At 53.5% G+C, this 19,057-nt stretch overlaps 6 protein-coding genes across 6 annotated transcripts; 3 read left to right on the top strand and 3 right to left on the bottom strand.

Annotated features, from left to right (window-relative positions):
- Positions 1-51: 51 nt before the first annotated feature.
- N7532_011734 (Zn(II)2Cys6 transcription factor) lies at positions 52-2,413 on the bottom strand (the record flags this gene model as incomplete). Its single annotated transcript, XM_056624225.1, has 4 exons — positions 52-529; positions 580-865; positions 919-2,228; positions 2,301-2,413. The coding sequence occupies 4 exons, from the start codon at positions 2,411-2,413 to the stop codon at positions 52-54; spliced, it is 2,187 nt and encodes a 728-aa protein (XP_056469213.1).
- Positions 2,414-2,916: 503 nt separating this feature from the next.
- On the top strand, positions 2,917-3,780 carry N7532_011733 (putative 2-deoxy-D-gluconate 3-dehydrogenase; the record flags this gene model as incomplete). The annotated part of the gene is made up of 2 exons (XM_056624224.1): positions 2,917-3,261; positions 3,331-3,780. 2 exons carry the CDS (start codon positions 2,917-2,919, stop codon positions 3,778-3,780), a joined length of 795 nt encoding a protein of 264 aa, XP_056469212.1.
- A 1,606-nt stretch (positions 3,781-5,386) lies between these two features.
- N7532_011732 (ferric reductase family protein) lies at positions 5,387-7,273 on the top strand (the record flags this gene model as incomplete). Its single annotated transcript, XM_056624223.1, has 1 exon — positions 5,387-7,273. One exon carries the CDS (start codon positions 5,387-5,389, stop codon positions 7,271-7,273), a length of 1,887 nt encoding a protein of 628 aa, XP_056469211.1.
- Positions 7,274-7,665: 392 nt separating this feature from the next.
- On the bottom strand, positions 7,666-12,166 carry N7532_011731 (pleiotropic drug resistance family ABC transporter; the record flags this gene model as incomplete). Its single annotated transcript, XM_056624222.1, has 2 exons — positions 7,666-10,428; positions 10,484-12,166. The coding sequence occupies 2 exons, from the start codon at positions 12,164-12,166 to the stop codon at positions 7,666-7,668; spliced, it is 4,446 nt and encodes a 1,481-aa protein (XP_056469210.1).
- Positions 12,167-13,438: 1,272 nt separating this feature from the next.
- N7532_011730 (clathrin-mediated endocytosis regulator UBX3) lies at positions 13,439-15,066 on the bottom strand (the record flags this gene model as incomplete). The annotated part of the gene is made up of 2 exons (XM_056624221.1): positions 13,439-14,872; positions 14,935-15,066. The coding sequence occupies 2 exons, from the start codon at positions 15,064-15,066 to the stop codon at positions 13,439-13,441; spliced, it is 1,566 nt and encodes a 521-aa protein (XP_056469209.1).
- Positions 15,067-17,051: 1,985 nt separating this feature from the next.
- On the top strand, positions 17,052-18,951 carry N7532_011729 (PAN-complex poly(A)-binding subunit PAN3; the record flags this gene model as incomplete). The annotated part of the gene is made up of 3 exons (XM_056624220.1): positions 17,052-17,453; positions 17,568-17,652; positions 17,924-18,951. The coding sequence occupies 3 exons, from the start codon at positions 17,052-17,054 to the stop codon at positions 18,949-18,951; spliced, it is 1,515 nt and encodes a 504-aa protein (XP_056469208.1).
- Between the last annotated feature and the right edge of the window lie 106 nt (positions 18,952-19,057).

Raw genomic sequence — 19,057 nt, 5'->3', positions numbered from 1 at the left:
GCGCAGATCGGCTTTTGAGTGTGACTCGGCTCAGCAAAATCCAACAAGACACTAGAACAGAAGATTGCTGCTCATATCTCCCAGCCAGGTTGATGGCTGCCACACCTGCGATCGGTCTTGGCCGGACTGATAAGGATCTTGGAAAGCATCTAAGCCGAGCAAACCACCCGAAATTTGATCGCCGGAGACGTAGTCACCCACAGCTTCCAAGTCCAGCCAGGAAAAATCGTTGGCAGGGCTGAAGTCCATGTAGGTGTTGTCTGTCACCGGGTTAGACAGAGCTGTCTGCATCGCGAAATCATTACTGCGAGGCGTTTCGGCAGTTGCATTTGCTGTAGATGTTTTGGTCTTCCAAAGCAATTCTAGCAAGCGAGAATAACGTGAACCGATGTCATCGTGGCCAGCGCTGGCCTGTCGTAGCACTTCAGTGGTTCGTGCAACTAGGCCTTGAACCTTCGCTTCTTCAGATGGGACCATCATGCCGAATGAGCGAGCCTTGTAGAGGAACACAGCCGAGTAGATGCCATACCTGGAATGGGATTAGCACTTGAATTTGGACTGGCTTAAATGAGAACTCACAAGTAGAAGCGCAAAGGCATGAAGTGCAAATATCGCTCTGGATCTACTGAGTCGACGAGGATAGTCAAATAGGCTTTTGCTGCGTCGACGGACTCGTAAATGAACCGAGAATCCTGCATCGACGCAACATTTTTGAAGGTACTTCGCAGCTGCTCTCTGTGCGACCTTCCATCATTCTTCGGCTTGACTAGTGACTGAGAGATTGCGGCCTGGAAGGCGAATGCGGTCGTATAGAGTCGTAGATACTCGTAGGACAGATCCAGTGTTGCGCGCATTGGCGGCGAGCCTATTTATTTGTTAGTTTCGACGTCGGGAGGAAAATGGAAAGAATAAACACACATTCAAGAGGACCCCATAAAGATTTCCATCGGAGAATCGCAAGTCGGAAGTCATCGACGTACTTAACATAGTCTCCCATCAACATCATTTGATTGCTGGTTCTCATTCCAGAGTACAACACTTCATGAACATTTCCATAGAGCTGAGTGAGATCCAACATCGCTTGGAAAATTTTCGAGTAATCTTCGTCGCCCTCTTTGGCCGGCTGTAGTGATGGGAAATCCTGGCTGACAAGGCCTGTCATTGGGCCCGGGCCACGAGACCAAAAAGCCCGGCCAATTCGCACCGAAATAAGGCGATCGGAGACATAGCAGCTAGCCCAAGCTAGTCGTCGGCGAGCCTCAGTAGCTTGGTCGCCATACGGGTCTCCTCGGAAAGACGTTCGATCCAGTCCGATGAAGTAGCCCGAGCGGAGAGCGAGGCCGACATGCATCCACGCAGCTCGATCCTCCTCTCCGCGTCCAACACGCTCAATACGAGGCCGTAGGCCCTGTGGCTCCCATTCTGCTAGAAGTAATAGAGCCTCAACGGCTTCCACGTCGCAGTCTGCTCCAGCGGCAATACCCGAGATCAGCTCGTGCATGTACTTCGAACAGTACTCATGGATCTCCGGTCTATCGACCAGATCCTTGGAAGCAATAGTGAGGACGGCGGTAAGCAGGTGTTTTTCGTTGGTTGCGAAGTCATCGAGAGCGGAACACTCAAAGTACTTGCGTGGGACCAGTGGGAGAAATGGATGGAAGTTCTCCGCATATCGTGTGACCAACTGCCAAACAGTTGCCGGGTCAAGAGACCGAGATTGAACTAGTCTATAAGCTCGGATACCACTGGCAGTATTCGAGGCATTGAAGTCTGAAATAACGCCGGTGCGCAGACCGTTGTACGTCGAAAATGTCCCGGACTCGGACCGGAGGCGCTCGGCGCGGCCCTCTGGCACGGCACTGGCAGTATCCTGGGTGGCGATTCCGGTCAGACATTGCCAGGCATCAGATGGATTTCGTGGAACTGAATCAATCGAGCCCTCGTCATCCTCGACGGCAACTGAGGAGGTGGCTGGGGGGTTAGGCGGCAGGAAGACGACCGGGCCAGGATAGGATGCAGATGGCGGTCGGCGGGCTTCAGAGCTATTCGGGCTAGCGGTTTCCTCCGAATCTTTGCTGGGCGATGGATTGGTCGTCGGGGTAAAGTTCTTGATCTTGTTCTTGCGAATGCGCCGGCCACCACGGTTTGAACCGCCGAGTATGCATTCGCGATGCTCACGGACACAGCGCTGGCAAGGCGGCTTGCCCGGGTTACTGCCGTTAGTGTCTCTATGCGCGGGATCAGCGGGAACTCACAGCTTGCAGATCGGGCATTGGAAGCTGAAAGGGAAGGGAGCTTACAAGTCACAGCGGGATTTGCGCTGTCTGCAGTGCAGGCATGCCCGCGAAACGCGCTTGACGACGTGGTCGGGCCGCTGAGGCTGAGAGGCCGCGACTTGCGACGGAGACTCCATATCGTTCGGCCCCTTGCGACGGTGATGGGTTACAATGACATTATTGCCGGGCAAGAAGAGGTAGAAAACAAAGGCCGAATGGTGACCCACAGAAAAGCAATGCGGAGGAGAGAGGAGAGGTCCTTACTCATCGCCACGTTGGGATTTGGGTTTGTGGGGAAGGGACTACATCCGGGTTCATTGTCTACAATCCTCTACAATTGATGATCTTTCTTTTGAACAGCAAAGTGTGTTTTATTGTAAGTGAATCAGGAATTCCTCTTTTTTATCTAGGGTATTTCGATCCTACAATACAGCAATCGTATGATTAATTCACACCCTCCTCAACTCCCCTCTCTTTGCGGCTCCTCTCAATAGCCGACGGCAACGGACTCGGCAACGGGCGCTGCCCGATCCAGCGTGACCCCGCGCGTGGGGGGACTGCCCTGTCGTCATGCGCGATATTATTATTATTTGGAGGGACGCAGGTCCGGTTTCTCTCCTTTTCTCCAAACACTCTCACAATGGCATCTGTGGCTTCTCTATTCTCCCTTAGCGGGCGCACCGCCCTTATCACCGGCGGCACTCGGGGCATTGGCCAGGCGATGGCCTTCGCGTTGGCCGAGGCCGGCGCCGATATCATTCTCGTCCAGCGCGACGAGTCCAACACCGCCACCAAAGACGAGATTATCAGTCGCCTGGGTCGCAAGGCTTGCATCCATGTCGCGGAACTGTCAGACCGCAAGTCGGTCAAGGAGATCATTCCTGCAGTGACGAGCCAAGGACTGAAGCCGGATATCCTCGTTACTTGCGCAGGTATCCAGCGCAGACACCCCAGTCACCAATTCCCTGATGAGGACTGGGACGAGGTAAGCAGCCTAGTTAAAGGGACCAGGCATGGAAAGATCCAGCGCTAACTCGGACATTCTCCGATGTAGGTTCTGGAAGTCAACCTTTCCTCGGTGTTCGTGCTGTGCCGTGAGTTCGGCGCCTACCTGCTGTCTCGCGATGAATCCGAATTCACGTCGGGCCGCCGGGGATCGATTATCAATGTGGCCTCGCTGCTCACTTTCCAGGGTGGCATCACCGTCCCTGCCTATGCTGCCTCGAAGGGAGGTATCGGTCAACTGACCAAGGCCCTGTCCAACGAGTGGATTTCCAAGGGCATCAATGTCAATGCTATTGCGCCCGGTTACATTGACACCGATATGAACGTTGCCCTTATTAATGACGCCAACCGCAACACCGGTATCATGGCGCGTATTCCGGCCGGTCGGTGGGGCAGGCCGGAGGATTTCAAGGGAGTGGTGGTTTTTTTGGCCAGCGGCGCCAGCAGCTATGTCTCGGGCGAAGTTATCACCGTGGATGGAGGCTGGATGGGCCGGTAAATTGGACCGAGGTACGAAGATAGGATATGTGTTTACGATATCTCATATCTGAACATTTGCACGAATTATGTACATAGAGAAGATTGCATGCCCCCAGTTGGCCCCGGCACAGGTAGATAATGGGAGTATGGAAAAAAATTGCTGCCTGAGAAATCAGGCTGAAATAGACATGCCTTTCCGCTTTATTCCTTCCACCATTCAACGTTTGCCTTTCACATTTTAGAGACTTGCCTCACTTCCATTCATCCATTGATGACCCTTAAGAATGGTATGACTATGGCATTGTGCACCTGCACTACTGCCAGTGTGGTCAAAGAAATCATACGATAGGGCTTGTTCAATTTCACCATGTGGCATCAGGGGTATCTCCACCCACCGCGTTGAGTCGGTCGGTTTCTAATAGACAAATGTGAAACCGCAAAGACAAAGCCAATGTTGACAGGCCCATCCGATCCCAGCTCACAGACCCCCTGCCAGCAAAAGTGGGTTCAGGCTGAGATGGCACCGCTGCTCGTCCCTGGGCGCTTCACCGGTCGCAGATCTGCAAGGATCCTCAGCTGCCCTGGCTGCCAGCCCCATGCGGCCAATCATCACACCGGTACCTGCGGTTTCTGGCGCCCCTGGAAACACCGGCGCTTGCTGGAGACAGGAGGAGGCATCCCGATAGGCCCAGCCGGCCTCTGACTCGCTCGCTCAATCCATCCAGAAATGAGCTCTAGGCCAAGCAGTGGCTGCAAAGTCGACCTGCCTCGGACATGGCGTGTCGACTGACATCGGCCACTAAATTTCTTCTTATTACTCTCTCCTGGCCACTGCAGGGAACACTCCTTTTTTTACTGGGGTGTTCGTCGCAGGTCTTTTCCGTTCGTTTCGTGTCCACCGGCTGGTTCCTCTTGTCTTGCATCTTCCCATAGATCTTAGAACCGTGCCATGCGTTGATCGCATAGACCCTTTTTCTTCTTTTTATCTTCTTTTCCTGTTACTTGTTTGGACCATCCGCCAATCTCTTCGTCCACATTCGCCATCTTCCTCGTTTTCTCTGCCTCGGTAGAAAAAACGTGCCGGACCGGATCTGCCTCCCTTGCTACATTCCCGAGCGCCTAGACGATGCCTGCAGGAGCAGTGTGCAACGAGAGATCTGTGTCCTGACGATCCCCGAATACTTTCCAGATTCCACAAAATCGACTGTTTGGGGTTTCCCTTTTTGCCTCTCGCCGACTCAAGCAAGGCAGCCCACTGGCGTACTGGGCCTCGGGCTTCATTCACTACCACCACATCAGAACAGAAGGACACACACCATGAGTCTTGACCAATAACCGTTTCCCTCAAGTCCATTCACTGCCAGTCAAAGTCTTTCCGATTGGCATTTGGTCGACCGTGATCTCATTTTCTTCCGCCCCAACGTCACAGTGCTCGATCGCATTCCCTTCGAGCCCCCCGCAACCAGCCACCCGACATCATATCAACATTCATGCATTACAAAAACTGACCTTCAGCGCTCGCTTTGCACCAACACAAGTCTACATCATCACGAATATCGTCGGTTCCGCCACAATCCCGTTGCTGTTTCCGACATTTGTCCCTCAGCAGGCTCTGGGGCAAATCAATGGCTGCATCCCAACCGCACATCGCGGCGCGAGGCTATGGCACAAATACGACATACATTTACGAATACTCCCGGGGGCTAGGAGGTGTGGATGTCCCCCGCGATGTCATTATCACTCGGATCATCTACTCCTCGGTCGTGATACTGGCTTTTGGTGTCTTCTGTGGGCGGATAGCGCAAATCAGCCATGCATTTCTCCGTCTGACCAGTTCTTTCACGGCAAACAGGAGGCAGCAGACTTTCTGGAGCCAGGAGCGATCGACATGGTGGGCCAACACAAAGAAATATCTGCTCTACGCTCCACTGGGTCGGAAGAGACACAACAGGGAGATCCAGCTATCCTCAGCGATTGGTATCGGCACATTACCATCCCGTTTCCAGACAATCTTGGTCACTCTCTACTTCGCCAGTCAGGTGGTGTATTGCCTGTTTTTGGACTACGCAGTCAACGAGAAAGCAGCTTTGATAGCGGAGCTCCGTGGACGCTCTGGGACGCTGGCCGTCCTTAATATGGTGCCACTGTTTCTCCTCGCAGCTCGCAATAACCCCCTGATCTCGATCTTACGTATTAGCTTTGATACGTACAATCTCCTTCATCGATGGCTTGGTCGTATCGTAGTGATCGAATCCCTCGTTCACACGGCTGCTTGGGCAGTCAATGCATGCGCAGAGCAAGACGTGACTGACATGCTTGCGCGTCTGAGAGATACACCATTCTTTAGCTGGGGCCTGCTGGGAACAGTGGCGATGCTCTTCCTCGGTCTGCACTCCCCGTCACCGATTCGCCATGCATTCTACGAGACCTTCCTTCATCTCCATCAACTCGCCGCCTTGCTCGCCTTCCTCGGTGTATACGCCCACCTCAATCTAGACAGCCTGCCCCAGCGAAGCTGGGCTCATGTCATCGCGGTCATCTGGCTGGTCGAGCGAAGCCTCCGCCTGTTCCGTCTAGTTTACCTCAACTTCTCGCCCAAACACGGCTCGACAAATATGACTGTTCAAGCTCTCTCGGGTGAAGCATGCCGAGTAACCTTCCACCTCCCCAAGCGCGTCGATATCAAGCCAGGTTGCCATGTCTACGCCTACATCCCCAGTGTGTCCTGGTGGATGTCACATCCATTCTCCATCGCTTGGTCCGAATCCAGCAGCAAGAGCAGCCCCTCGACCGCCATGGCGAAGCACATTCAAGACACCAAGACCAAGTCATCCCCACCCATAAGCCCCTCGACACTAGAAAAACAATCATTCGACCTGGACGCCTACCTCGAACCCGCCCACAACCCAACCCAAGTCTCCCTCATAATCGGCGCCCAGCAAGGCATGACCCGCCGTCTCTACAACATGGCCAACGCAAGCCCTCTCAAGACCCTTCAGCTACCCGGCTACATCGAAGGACCATACGGCTCACATCCGGCAAATGCAGCCAGCTACGGCACAGCAGTCCTTTTCTCTGCCGGTGCAGGCATCACCCACCACCTCCAATACACCCGCGACCTGGTACTCCGCGCCTCGACGTCCTGCGCTGCAACCCGCCGCGTTTACTTGATCTGGTCCGTCCGATCAACCGACCACCTCGCCTGGGTAAGCCAATGGATGGACGAGATCCTGCGTCTCCCGCAGCGCCGCGAGATCCTCGTCGTCAAACTATTCGTTTCAAAGCCACGACGTGCAGCAGACATCGTCTCCCCCTCTTCGACGGTCCAGATGCATTCTGGTCGGTGTCGGCCGGATGTTGTGCTAGACGAGATTCTCCCGGTGCGAGTCGGTGCGACGCTTGTTTCAGTGTGTGGGCCCGGTGCCTTTGCGGATGAAGTTAGAGCTGCGACAAGGGATAGAATTGGCAAGGGGGCTGTGGTGGATTTTGTGGAGGAGGCTTTTACGTGGTAGATTTTTTCTTGTCCTTGCGAATTTCCTGCCTTTTTCCACCTCGCTTCTTCTATCTTATTCAGTGTATCTTTTGCATTGGCGCTGGGGTCTTAGTAATGTCTATATTTTTATATCTCGAGATCAGTCAATCTATCTATTCCTATCAATGAACTGTTATTCAACGTAGTCGATAGTTGGGGAAATCAAGGTATTCACAATTGCTTGTATTGATGTATTCAGACTCTAGTCTAGGTAACGTTCTTTTTGCTCAACGCAGGAAAAGAGTATAAAAATCTATGTCTGGGAGAGGTCCGAATTGTAGAGAGCTCCAAAAGTCCAGAAGATGTGCAAGAAAAAGAAGAAGAGAATATTCACAAATATACAATATTAAGGCCGAGGAGAAGTGCCCTCAATTAGTTCTTGCTCCGGCTGCCCTTGGGCACACGAGCAAGCCAGTAAATGCCTACCGCAGCGGCAATGTTGAAAATAATGTACACCCACATGAAGCCAAAGTTGCGCCAAGCATCCTTGTAATAACTGCCCACCTGCGCAAGATAAGCATCGGTGCTGGAGATGGAGCAGAAGGAGCAGTTGGAAGTGGCCTCCTCGTTCTGGAGGTAGCCGCCATACTGGGACATGTATCGTTCCATGTATTGGAAGCAGGTCTGGCCGGAGGGCGGCTGAATGGAGAGGTACTCGACGGCACTGCATTCGGCTTTTGTACCTGATACACCGGTCGAAAGCATTGCAGAGACGAGATAGGTGAATGGCGAGAGACGGTACATGAAGATCCAGAAGCCGGGCATCTTCTCGGGAGTGGCGAGGACACCGCAGAAGATCAGGCAGAGGGAGAAGAGCAAGTTGGCCAGGTTACCACCTGTCTCGGCGAGTTCGATACCTGCGATAATCATGTGGGCGAAGGTCGAGGTAAAGAGAAGGAAGGTCCAGATGAGGAGGAACATCAGGGCGCCTCGCTCGTGGACTGCATCGTTAGGCTCAGCGTTACGGTATAGTCCAATTGGGTAGTACCAGCAGACGAAGATGAAGACGGCCATGAGAGTGTTCCAGGGAAGCTCGACGAGGATGTTGGCGGTCATGAAGGCCTTCCAAGAGTAGGTCTTCGAGGGACGCTCACGGACTTCGTAGAGAGATCGCTGGGTACAGAAGTGAGGCATGATTTGCTGGACCAGGTTACCAAAGATAGTCATCAGCATGAAAATACTGAACATCTGGTTCTGGAGACCTTGGGCGCTGTTCTTCGAGTGGAAGAAAGAGAAACCGATGTAGAGAGCAGTGAGGATGCAAAGAGCGGCCTTAGAATAGATATAAACCGGGGTGCGCCAGTACTGACTGAATACACGGACCAGACACTCCCAGAGTTGGACGGAGAAGGGCGCGGCGAATTCCTTGTAGTTGGCAGGGTCACTGGAAGACTCATCCACAGACTTCTGAGACAGTGTCGACTTCAAGTGCGCCAGGTGGTTGTGCACCTCCTTGCGCTCAGGACTCTCGCGCCAGACGGCGGGCCAGTCAATATCGCTGTGAGAACCAGGGGCAGCACCAATAACTTCCAGCATCCATTCAGCGGGGTTGGCCTCAACAGGCAGCTTAGGGGCACCGTTGCGTTCGAAGTAGCTTGAGAGAGTGGAGGACTTCTCGCCGATATCTCCGAAGTAAACGGTCTTACCACCCCTGGCAAGAAACAGAAGACGATCGAAACGCTGGAAAAGCATGGCCGAAGGCTGGTGGATAGTGCAGAGAATGGCCTGGCCGTGCTTGGTCAGGGTGTCGATGAGATCAAGAATTGACCATGAAGTCTGGGAGTCAAGACCGGAAGTAGGCTCGTCAAGGAAGAGAAGAAGCTGGGGTTTGGCAGCCAACTCAACACCGATAGTGAGACGCTTGCGCTGCTCGACGTTGAGACCTTCACCGGGAACACCGACGATGGCATCAGCGTAGGCTTCCATACCAAGGAGCTTGATAACCTCCTCAACATAGTCGAGCTTCTCTTGACGGGGGACATCGGCGGGTTGGCGAAGCTGGGCACTGAAGCGGAGAGCTTCACGGACGGTGGTGGTGTACAAGTGAAGATCCTGCTGCTGAACGTAACCAGTCTTACGCTGGAAAGACTGGTCGCGGAGACGTCCGTCAACAAGCATCTCACCAGAGACGACACCCATAGTGACACGAGTAGCAAGCACATCAAGCAGTGTGGTCTTTCCGGCACCAGACACACCCATCAGAGCAGTACAGGTACCAGGTTTGACCCAACCGTCAACGTGATCCAGAATACGGCGTTCTTCGTTCTTGATCTTAATGTCGTAGCACACGTCCTGCCAGTGGAAAACAGCAGTCTGACGCTGAATACCAGCAGTGACCTCCTGGCTGCTTGTCTCATCGGTCTTCTCAGCGGGGCTGACAGGTTGGGTGCCCTCAATATCATCCTCGGACTTCATGTTCTTGGGAGCGTGTCCACGGCGGAAAAGCAGAACTTCGCCCTTGGACTTGGACTCGGAGATGTACTCAGTTGCAATGAGGTAGGTAGCCATGAAGAAGATCATGAAAGCAAACATGATACCCAGGTTGCGCCACTTGTGGCTGTTGTAGTACTGGAAGCTGTCGTGGAGATAGTCGTCACCGAAAACATCACCCTGGCCAGCACGTGCACCCTTGGTGTTACAGACCTTGTTCGCAAGTGTAGGTCCGTAGAAAGGAACAAACGATTCATCCTTGCACGTGAACCAACGATTGTGAAACTCGTTCACCATGAGCGACTCGAAACCGTATCCAATCGGATCAATATAGTTCATCCATCGGGACCAGCCAAGCATGTTGGTGGGCGGGATGGTGAAGCCAGTGTAGATAACCAGACCCAGAATCAGGATAGCCGCAGGGACCAGAGCCTGGGAGAGGGTTCGCGAAGAGGCAGCGATAGTGCGGAAGATCATGGACATAGTCAAGGTAGTCACGAGAGAGAAGAGCAGGAAGGTGAAGAAGGCGCCAGGAGTGCGGCGGAGATTGGTCATGAAGTAGAGCGTCACGTTAAACGTCACCGTATTGAGCAGTTTGTATGGCATATCGCACAGCATCGAAGCGACGGCTTCGGTGAAGGGATGGTACATAGCGTAGCGTGCTTGCTTTTCAACAATGGGTCGTTGCGCGTAAAGGGTCAGAATCTGTGGTTTTGTTAGCGACACTATTCAGACTGTATGGGAATAAACTGCAGCATACCTCAAGTGCACTGGAGAAGGCGTTAAGGAGGACAGCAAAGAAAAGAAGAGCACCGCGAGAGTAGAAACTATCGGTGGTGGGTTGAAGGTTGAAGAAGACGGAGCCAATGATAAGAGCCATAATGAAGTTACCGATGAGTTGGGACAGGGTCAAGCTGGCATCGCCCTTGAGACGTTGGAAGCCACGAACCATGCAGAGGTTGATTTGCTGCATGACGGAGAGTGTATAGGGAGAGCGGACATGCTGGCTCTTGGCCTGCATAGCTCGGCGAGAATCGATGAACTTCTGCAGCGACTCACCACCAATGGGGTAGGTCTGGTCGTACTCCTCAATCTCCCTCATCAATTGCTTGTATGCTTCGCTAGTCTTCCAAGCCTCAGCAAACTCGTCAGGAGTACGAGGAACGCGGTCCTCGTAGCCCTTCTTAACAATGCGCTCCGAGGGGCTAGTGAGCGAAGTCAGGAAGTCGGCGGTAGTTTGACGCTCGGGGCATTCGAAGCCCATGTTGGTGAAGAACTCTTTAGCATCGCCGGTGTGGCCGAAGTAGATCTGTCGGCCTTCGTACAAAACGGTGACTTTGTCGAAGACATCGTAGGCGCTTTGAGAAGCCTGGTAGATAGCAACGGCACAGGTAGTACCGGAGTACTTAGACATCAAGTTCAGGGTCTTGCAGAACTCCAGGGCGTTGGCACTGTCCAGACCACGGGTACTGTTGTCCCAGCATTGCAGGGGGCTTCCGCAAAGAGTTGCCTCGGCGATCGAGACCCGTTTGCGCTCACCACCGGAGACACCACGCACAAAGTCGTTTCCAACACGGGTGTTAATAGTGTGCGAGAGACCCAGCATGGCCATAACGACGTCACGCATGTGCTCGGCGTGCTGCTCGCGAGTGACGTCCGGCAGACGGTTGCGGGGGGTACGCGCCAGAGCGGCGAATTTCAGAGTGTCGCCCACGGACAGCTGAGGGAAGTGCACATCGGTCTCGGCAGTGTAGATAGCTTCACCACGGAATTGGTTCTTCATCTTCTTGTCGGAAATACCCTGGTAGTTCATTGTGGACTTGTCGTCTTTGTGAATACCATTCATCTCGCCGGCCAGCGTCTTCAAGAGAGTCGAGCAACCGGAACCAGGACGACCCAGGACGACAAGCATCTCGCCACTCTTCACCAGTCCATCGAAATCACGTAGAATTTGAATCTTCTGCTTGCCGGAGCCGGTCATCATGCGGAACAGACCGCCAATTTGCAGAACAGAGTTGAACACATCCTTCTGGTAGTCCGTAGGGCTACCGTAGCCGTGGACACTGAGGTTGCGGAAAGAAACACCGGCCTGGCGTTGAGGATAGCGTTCGGGGTCACGAGAGGTGATAGCCAGCAGGTTCTTCATCCAATCGCGGGCTTTGAAGTTAGGGCTGTGCGGGTTCAGTGCGGAGTCCTCTTTCGCATCGAGGAAAGTGTTTTCGCCATCGACAAAGCGAGTAGATTCACGGGTCAGGTGCCGAGCGAGACGAGTGACCTCGGCTTCAACAGCCTCTTCGTCGCCAATTTCATTGGACTTTTCCAGCGCGGTTTCGTCGGTGCTCACGCTGGCAGCCGGGTCGTGGCGAAGCATCTCGCGCGAGACGGTCACCGATTCGGTGGTCGACTCGACGACATTGGGGTTAATTGTCCCCAGGAGCGACATAGTGAGGTCCTCCGATATTTGGGATATTATCGACTGTCGCGTCTAGTATTTGAAAGGGAAGGTGTGGGGCCCAGTCAGGAGTCGGTTAGGAAATGACCATCCAGTGGAGAGACGTTGTATCAAAGGCGGGTAGAGTATAAGAGAGGAGATCGAAGGATATGTGGGATGCAGATGGCGATTAAGAAATAAGGAATTAGAGTATCGAGGAATTTATGAAAGGGAAAAAACGAGCGCCAGGAGGCCACGATCCAGCGATCAAAGAAAATAAATATGCGGAGGGCCAAAAATGTCATTGCTGAAAAAATCGGGCCCGGGAACTATCCCAACTTCGCCTCCGAAAGGAAAGGTGGGCATCCGGCGATAAGCCACCGGAGACAGGAGCGACCGCGTGTATTGGATGCCTAACCGGTATTACCCTAGAGACCCTCGAGCATTGGGCCCTCCAATGGTACCGACCAGGCGAATTACCATCTGCGAATTTAGGCTAGTCCCCGGTTCTAGGCTTCGCCTGGCTCCAATGTGACAGGGGTCGGGATCCCCTCAGAGCCCAAGTGCTGCATATACGCAATCGGGGCTAGCTGTCAGTTCGAGTTGTGCTTGCATTACGGGAGTATGCGCGGCGGGCCCGATTGGCTGGGGGCGTATTCTTTTCAGGGTTCGAGAAGACCGAAAAGTGGGCCGGGAGCCCTGCATCCGAGCAGGCTGGCCAAACTGGCCCACGCGGAGCTCGATGGTTGTCTTCCCGCCGCGCTCTCGGATCGGCTCAACCCCATCCGAATGACTCAGCCGTTTCGTCCGTGTTTCATGCCCGCCTCATGGCGTTCGCCCGAACTATGCGGACGATCAATCTCGTTTCCCATACAGCTAGCTGCTTTCAGCTCTCAAAGCGATAGGCTGCATGTCAGATCTTGAAAGCTATGACCTGTCTGTTCGACGGAAGACGACTCGTAAAGAACGAACTATGTACCCTGGGCTGGGTAGGCGTCAACACTTGGCGGATACCTAACTTGCCGGGGCTAACCAAATTGGTTTAAATCTGCGAGTTGACCAGAGACATACAAATGCTCCACCCATAATAGTACATACCGTGGCCCAAAGGAGGGTAATGATGAGTAATGATGAGTACTAACTATGTACGTACTCCGTCCAAGGTAGACCCATTTAGACCACCTGCTGCGTATGTTGACGAGTCATTCTTACAAGGGCATCAAGGTGCCATGTGCAGCGCTCAAAATTCTGGACAATTCGTACAGGGTATCCCCTCGAGATCTTCTATGATGACGTAGCAACTTTCTCTCCCTCCTCTTCATCCTCCTCTTCCTCTTCCTCTTCTTCCTCGATCGGCTCCACCAGTAAATTGCCACCCCGGCCGATCTTATCGCGGATCGTCCCGCCCTCTTCAACCGCATATACGGCCCGGGGCATCGGCGACACCAATCGGAATCCATACTGATGCTCAAAGTCTTCAGGCTTGGTCACATCTGTTGGTCGTGACTCATCCTGCAGGACCTCATAGCACTCTACTACCGCATAAAGCTCCTCGATATTGGCATCAGGTGCAAACCGACGCATGATTCGCTCGCCAGAGGGCAAACGCACACTAATGCGCACCGCATCTTTTACATCAATGTCGGGCTCGGCGCCAAGGGACTGTGCTCGCCATTGCTTCCACTGAGCCAGATCGCGCAGCTTCTTTTCTTCGGCCGCCTGCCGGTCCGCGGCCTCTTGCTCCTCGCGTTGTCGTGCGGCCTCGGCTTCCCGGCGTTGACGTGCCCGTTCGCGATCAATAGCCAGTGACCGCTCGTATGCCGAATCTTGCTGTTCACGCAAGCTGCGAGAAGCCTGTTGCTCGGATCTGGTTGCGCGGATACGTTCCAAGGGTTCCTGGTTTGTGGTGATCGTCGTGCGAAGCCGGGTCACGAATTCGGACGGCGAGGTTGTTCCCGCAATGCGGCCAACCACCGACATAGCCGTCGAAGACACATTGGGGGTGTGGACAATCACCGCCGCGAAAGGGAACTTGGTACACTTCAGGGAGTTGGCCACTTGGTACGCTTCGGAGTCCTGAACGTTGCCGCCCCACACCAGAAGGTTGTTTTGCGGGTCGTTGATGAACTCCACGACCTCGGGTGCCAACAGGGTATCGCGCACCCAGCCACTCGTATCATCATGTTCGGGTGCGAGGAGCACGATCAACATAAAATTCAAGTCTCGGTGGGACTTCTCCAATGCCATATTATATCCATTTTCCAGGAAAGGAACCGAGTGCGATCCATATTCCTCCTCGAACTCGCGAATGAACCGGGCGGCAGTATCCTTCGGGCCTAGGGGTCGGCGGCCCGTCGTATTCAGCCGTGCTCCCTGTAGAGCTGGATTCGCGGTTGCGTTGAATAGGCGCGGGAGGAATGGAAACAAAGACCCAAAGAGGCGGAAAGAGCTGTACAAGAGTCGATACACCAAGTTGAAAGGCGTGAACAGTAGGGCAATAATTAAGGGTGGTCGATAACTCGGTTGGTCTTCAGGTTGTGTATCTACACGGGGCGCTGGGTCCGCTGAACGAGCAGCCGGCGAAAAATGTTCGGTGAGGTCATCCGACATCAGGTTCTGGGTTCGTCGGGCTGGTCGTACAGGAGGGGACTGTAGGGCCTCGCGAGCCTCCTCGAGTGGATCGGGGCCCTCGCCATCAAAGAACTTGGCGATCGCTATCTATACGGGGCGTTAGCATCCACGGAGTACAGCATTTGGAGGGAGGGAGGGGATCTGCTCACCTGGACATTCCATTGCGAACGGCGGAGTAGAGCAATGGCCTCGGCTGGTTCCTGGCCCGTTACAGCTGTGTGTGTCTCTAGCGCGGACCTCTCGGTGGGAGAGAGCTGGTCAATGTCGAGCTCGTCGGACATGGTGGCTGGATAGATGGGAGCTGTGAGCCGCGAGGGCCGAAAGGACATGTAAACTCCGAATGGGGTCACCGCCTACCCTACCGCCTGATCAATGATGCGGAGGCGTGTTGATCGCAGCCCCGCGGAACCGGCGAGCTGCTCACCACCCTAGATTATCGGTTAAAAAGTATGATATACAGAGCGTTGCACTTTTAAATTTTAATGGCCTTATCTTACCAACGCCCTGTCTGCTCAAGTTGGCTTCGGTTAAATGCACCAGAGGGGCTTAATAGTATTACGTCATCAGGGACCAGCATATTTCAGGCATACGATAAGCTTACCTTGACTACTTGCTTAGGGATCCTTGTAAATTCTTCACATCCATGAATAATAGACTATTCTCTGGGTTATTTTATTTCTGGTCCAGCTGAAAGTGAGGTGGTAAAACTCCGCCATAGCCCGCCTGTTGACTCTGGATAGTATGGCTGACCCAAACGGGAATAGTACCGGCTACGTGATTATATATCTTCCAGATAATACCATGAGTGCTAAGATAAGTGAAATTCCCTTTTCATGATTTCAGTTCTCCTTCACTTGTTCATCGCTTGAATCTAAATCATCACATCAGCGTGAAAATATCCACTCCATAAAATACCCGGATCATATTCCCCGTCTGCTATCTGCAGGCACACCACCGTGATCCGATCGCCAGCCTGACCGCCTGGTCCGTGCGCATCCCCCTTCACTCGAGTTCGCCTCGCCCCGCGTCCTTCTGGCCATCGGCTCTATCGCTTCCGATCTCGTCTTGGAGGGCGAAGCCGCACTAGGCCACTCATATTATTATCCGTGTGGTTACTTACCTTCTTAGTCTCGCTGCGTTCCTCGTGGCCTCTTCCGCAATTGACCCGCACTCGACGATCTCCAATACGCGCGGACGACACTTGGAGGAGCATCGGATCGCAGGGAATGTGGTTCCCTCTCGATCAACCCATTCACCTCATCTCCGTTTCCGTTTCAATGGAGATCCAGCTGCGCTGATCTGTTCGTAATCGTCGGTATCATCCGTCCTGAATGGCATCCTCTGGCAAACCGCCTTTGGATGACTCCCGTCGCACGATGGGGTCGCCAAAGATGAAGACTCGAGGTGAGTGTGGGCAAGTAGCCGTTCCGTGGATTCTACCTTGCAGACGGGAATGAGAAGATGAAATCGATCGGGCGGAGTGGTGCGCCGGATAGATCATGCTGACTCGGGAATTCCAAACAGAGAACGCTAAAGACACGCTATGCCGCAACGTGACAATATACGGTCGTTGCCGTTATGAAGACAAAGGTATTGTGGACCTCTTCTTCTGTGCGGCCGCAGGAGTTTCTGACGCAGAATTTGCCAACTTCCATAGGGTGCGCTTTCAATCACGATCCCCACAAGGTGAACTCGTCGTATCAGTCGGATAGGTTAGTCCAGCCCGCCGAGGCAATCGATCCCCATCCCAAGGACAAGTCAGAAGGCTAAATAGCTCCATACAGCAATAAGAAACGCTTCAATGTCGACTCACCAAGCTTCACCCCCTCCCTCTTATCCGGCAATGGCGCATCCGGTCCCAAGAAATCCACCACCATCTCCCCGAAAGCTGCCAATGCTGCTCCGTTTCAGCCTAGAACCACCGCCTCTCGTATGGCGTCCCCCGTACCGGTTCCAAGGACCCCGCTGACTGGCAAAGGCTCGAACACGAGTACCCCGCGACAAGAAGTAGGAACCCCCGATTGGACGATGGCAGAAGCGCAGGAGTTTGTTCCTCAGGGCTTTGAAGGCGCGCACATGGTAAGTCCAAGTTACCCTTTCTGTTTGTCGCGAGTGTTTGGCGCTGCTTCTGCGGATTGGAATTTGGCGGGGTATGTTCAAATAAGGCAGGAGCGCGTCGAGGTGCAGGTGGTTACCGGCGGCGGTGTCGCAACTTCGGGAGCCATGTATACATGACTCAGGTTGAGTCTTAAACTCTTAAGAGACCATGGACTCGCGTGCTTCACCAAACCACCACAGCCTGCACTCCGGCTCTAGTCCACCTGCTATCGCTAAAGGTCCTGCCACAATGATGGGCTCTTACCACACACGCTCTACCCGAAGCCTGAGTGCTCTGGCCGATGACTTTGATCCGCGGGAGCGACGCTTTATACCTCGCAGCTCCAGCCTCTGTTCCTTTCTGACCGAGAATGCTTCGCAGTCTCTTCAAGGCAATGGAAACGGCACAATCACACCCACTGGTGCCTTCGACCCATTTGTCACAGCCTCGGGTCCTCTTTCCGCCGCAGGAGCTGTTGGGCCTGTCTCTGCTAACCCATACTCCCACGACACTGCAGCTGCACTCGGCGGAGCAGCTTTTTTCACGAACCAAACGGGTTTTCAGCAACCGGTATGCTGAGGCGTTCGTAGATTCTTTTTTCGAGACCTTGCTGATTCCCTCCAGGTTCAATATCACCTTTACGCCCCGATCGGTCCTCACAACCAGAACACGCTTGGATATCAGCGGAATGTCCACGATCTCTTTCTCCCCAATGATTTCAGAGAAGAACTCCAGAAGAAGGCGGCGGCTACCCTGCAAACATTACCCAGTACGTTTGGTCATGCGACTGCCCGTTGATCAAACTATGCTAATTGGTTTTCAGATACACAATTGCCTGCTCAGGTCGACTACTTCCACTCCCTAGTCCCTTTGGACCTTAGCCACCAGAAGAACGCTGCTACTTTCGGATACCCAAGTTGGGTTTACAAAGCACAGTCGAGTAAAGACGGCAATTTCTATGCATTGCGGAGACTTGAGGGTGCGCAAACCTTTCAAGTCAAATCTGAGCCCGAGTTTGATGGTCACTAACTCCGATACAGGATTTCGCTTGACCAACGAAAAGGCCATTCGGTCTGTCCAAGCTTGGAAGCGGGTCTGCAGTGGAAGTGTTGTGACTGTGCATGATGCGTTCACCAGCCGGAGCTTCCAGGACAGCTCACTCATCTTCGTCACCGACTACCACCCCCTCTCCAAGACGCTCGCCGAGCAACATTTGGGTACTGGAAATCGCTTCCCGAACCGTCACGGCACACACATTACTGAGCAGGTCCTCTGGGGCTATATGACGCAGATCGCAAATGGCTTGAAAGCGATTCACTCGAACGGCCTCGCAGCACGAGTGTTGGAGTCCAGCAAGGTTTTGCTGACGGGCAGAAATCGTATCCGCATCAATGCATGTGCCATTCTGGATGTGGTCCAGTTCGACAATCAGAGAACGGTAGCCGACCTGCAGCGGCAGGACCTGGTCAACTTCGGGCAAATGATTGTCACTCTGGGTGCCAACTCGCCGAATGTCATGCACAACCCTGGCAAGGCAATGGAACACTTCACCCGCGCGTACAGCCCGCAGATGAAAAATTCCGTCTTTTGGCTTCTGAACTCATTGCAGAAAGACCAGGAACGAAATATCGATATTTTCATCACCGGAATCTCATCCCAGCTGATGTCGACCTTCGACTCGGCCCTCCACCTGGATGACCAGCTCACATCAGATCTGAGCCGCGAGCTTGAAAATGGGCGCCTCGTACGCCTGGTGACCAAATTGAACTTCGTCAATGAGCGACCAGAGTATGAACATGACCGCCAGTGGTCAGAGAATGGCGAGCGCTATTTCTTGAAGATTTTCCGGGACTACGTTTGGCATCAAGTGGATGCGCAGGGTGACCCTGTGGTCGACCTTGGACACGTGCTGACTTGTCTGAACAAGTTGGATGCAGGAACTGACGAGAAGATTACGTTGATCAGTCGTGATGAGCAAAGCTGCTTCATCGTTAGCTACAAGGAGATCAAGAAGGCACTCGAGTCCTCCTTCCAGGCGCTGATGAAGCCGACAAGAAGAATGCATTAAACGTCGCTGTGTCTTTTTTTCTGCGGGTGCGCTTGCACATGTGATTCACAGTTATGACGGTTCTTCTAGCTGTCTCCAACCTTATTCCCTTTTTTCGCCTTTACAC

This window comes from Penicillium argentinense (genome assembly GCF_028826775.1).
Source record: "Penicillium argentinense strain IBT 30761 chromosome Unknown utg000011l_segment0_segment0, whole genome shotgun sequence".
NCBI classification, from domain to species: Eukaryota; Fungi; Ascomycota; class Eurotiomycetes; order Eurotiales; family Aspergillaceae; genus Penicillium; species Penicillium argentinense.
Note: the sequence above shows the minus strand (reverse complement) of the source record. Positions and strands in the feature narration are given on the sequence as shown.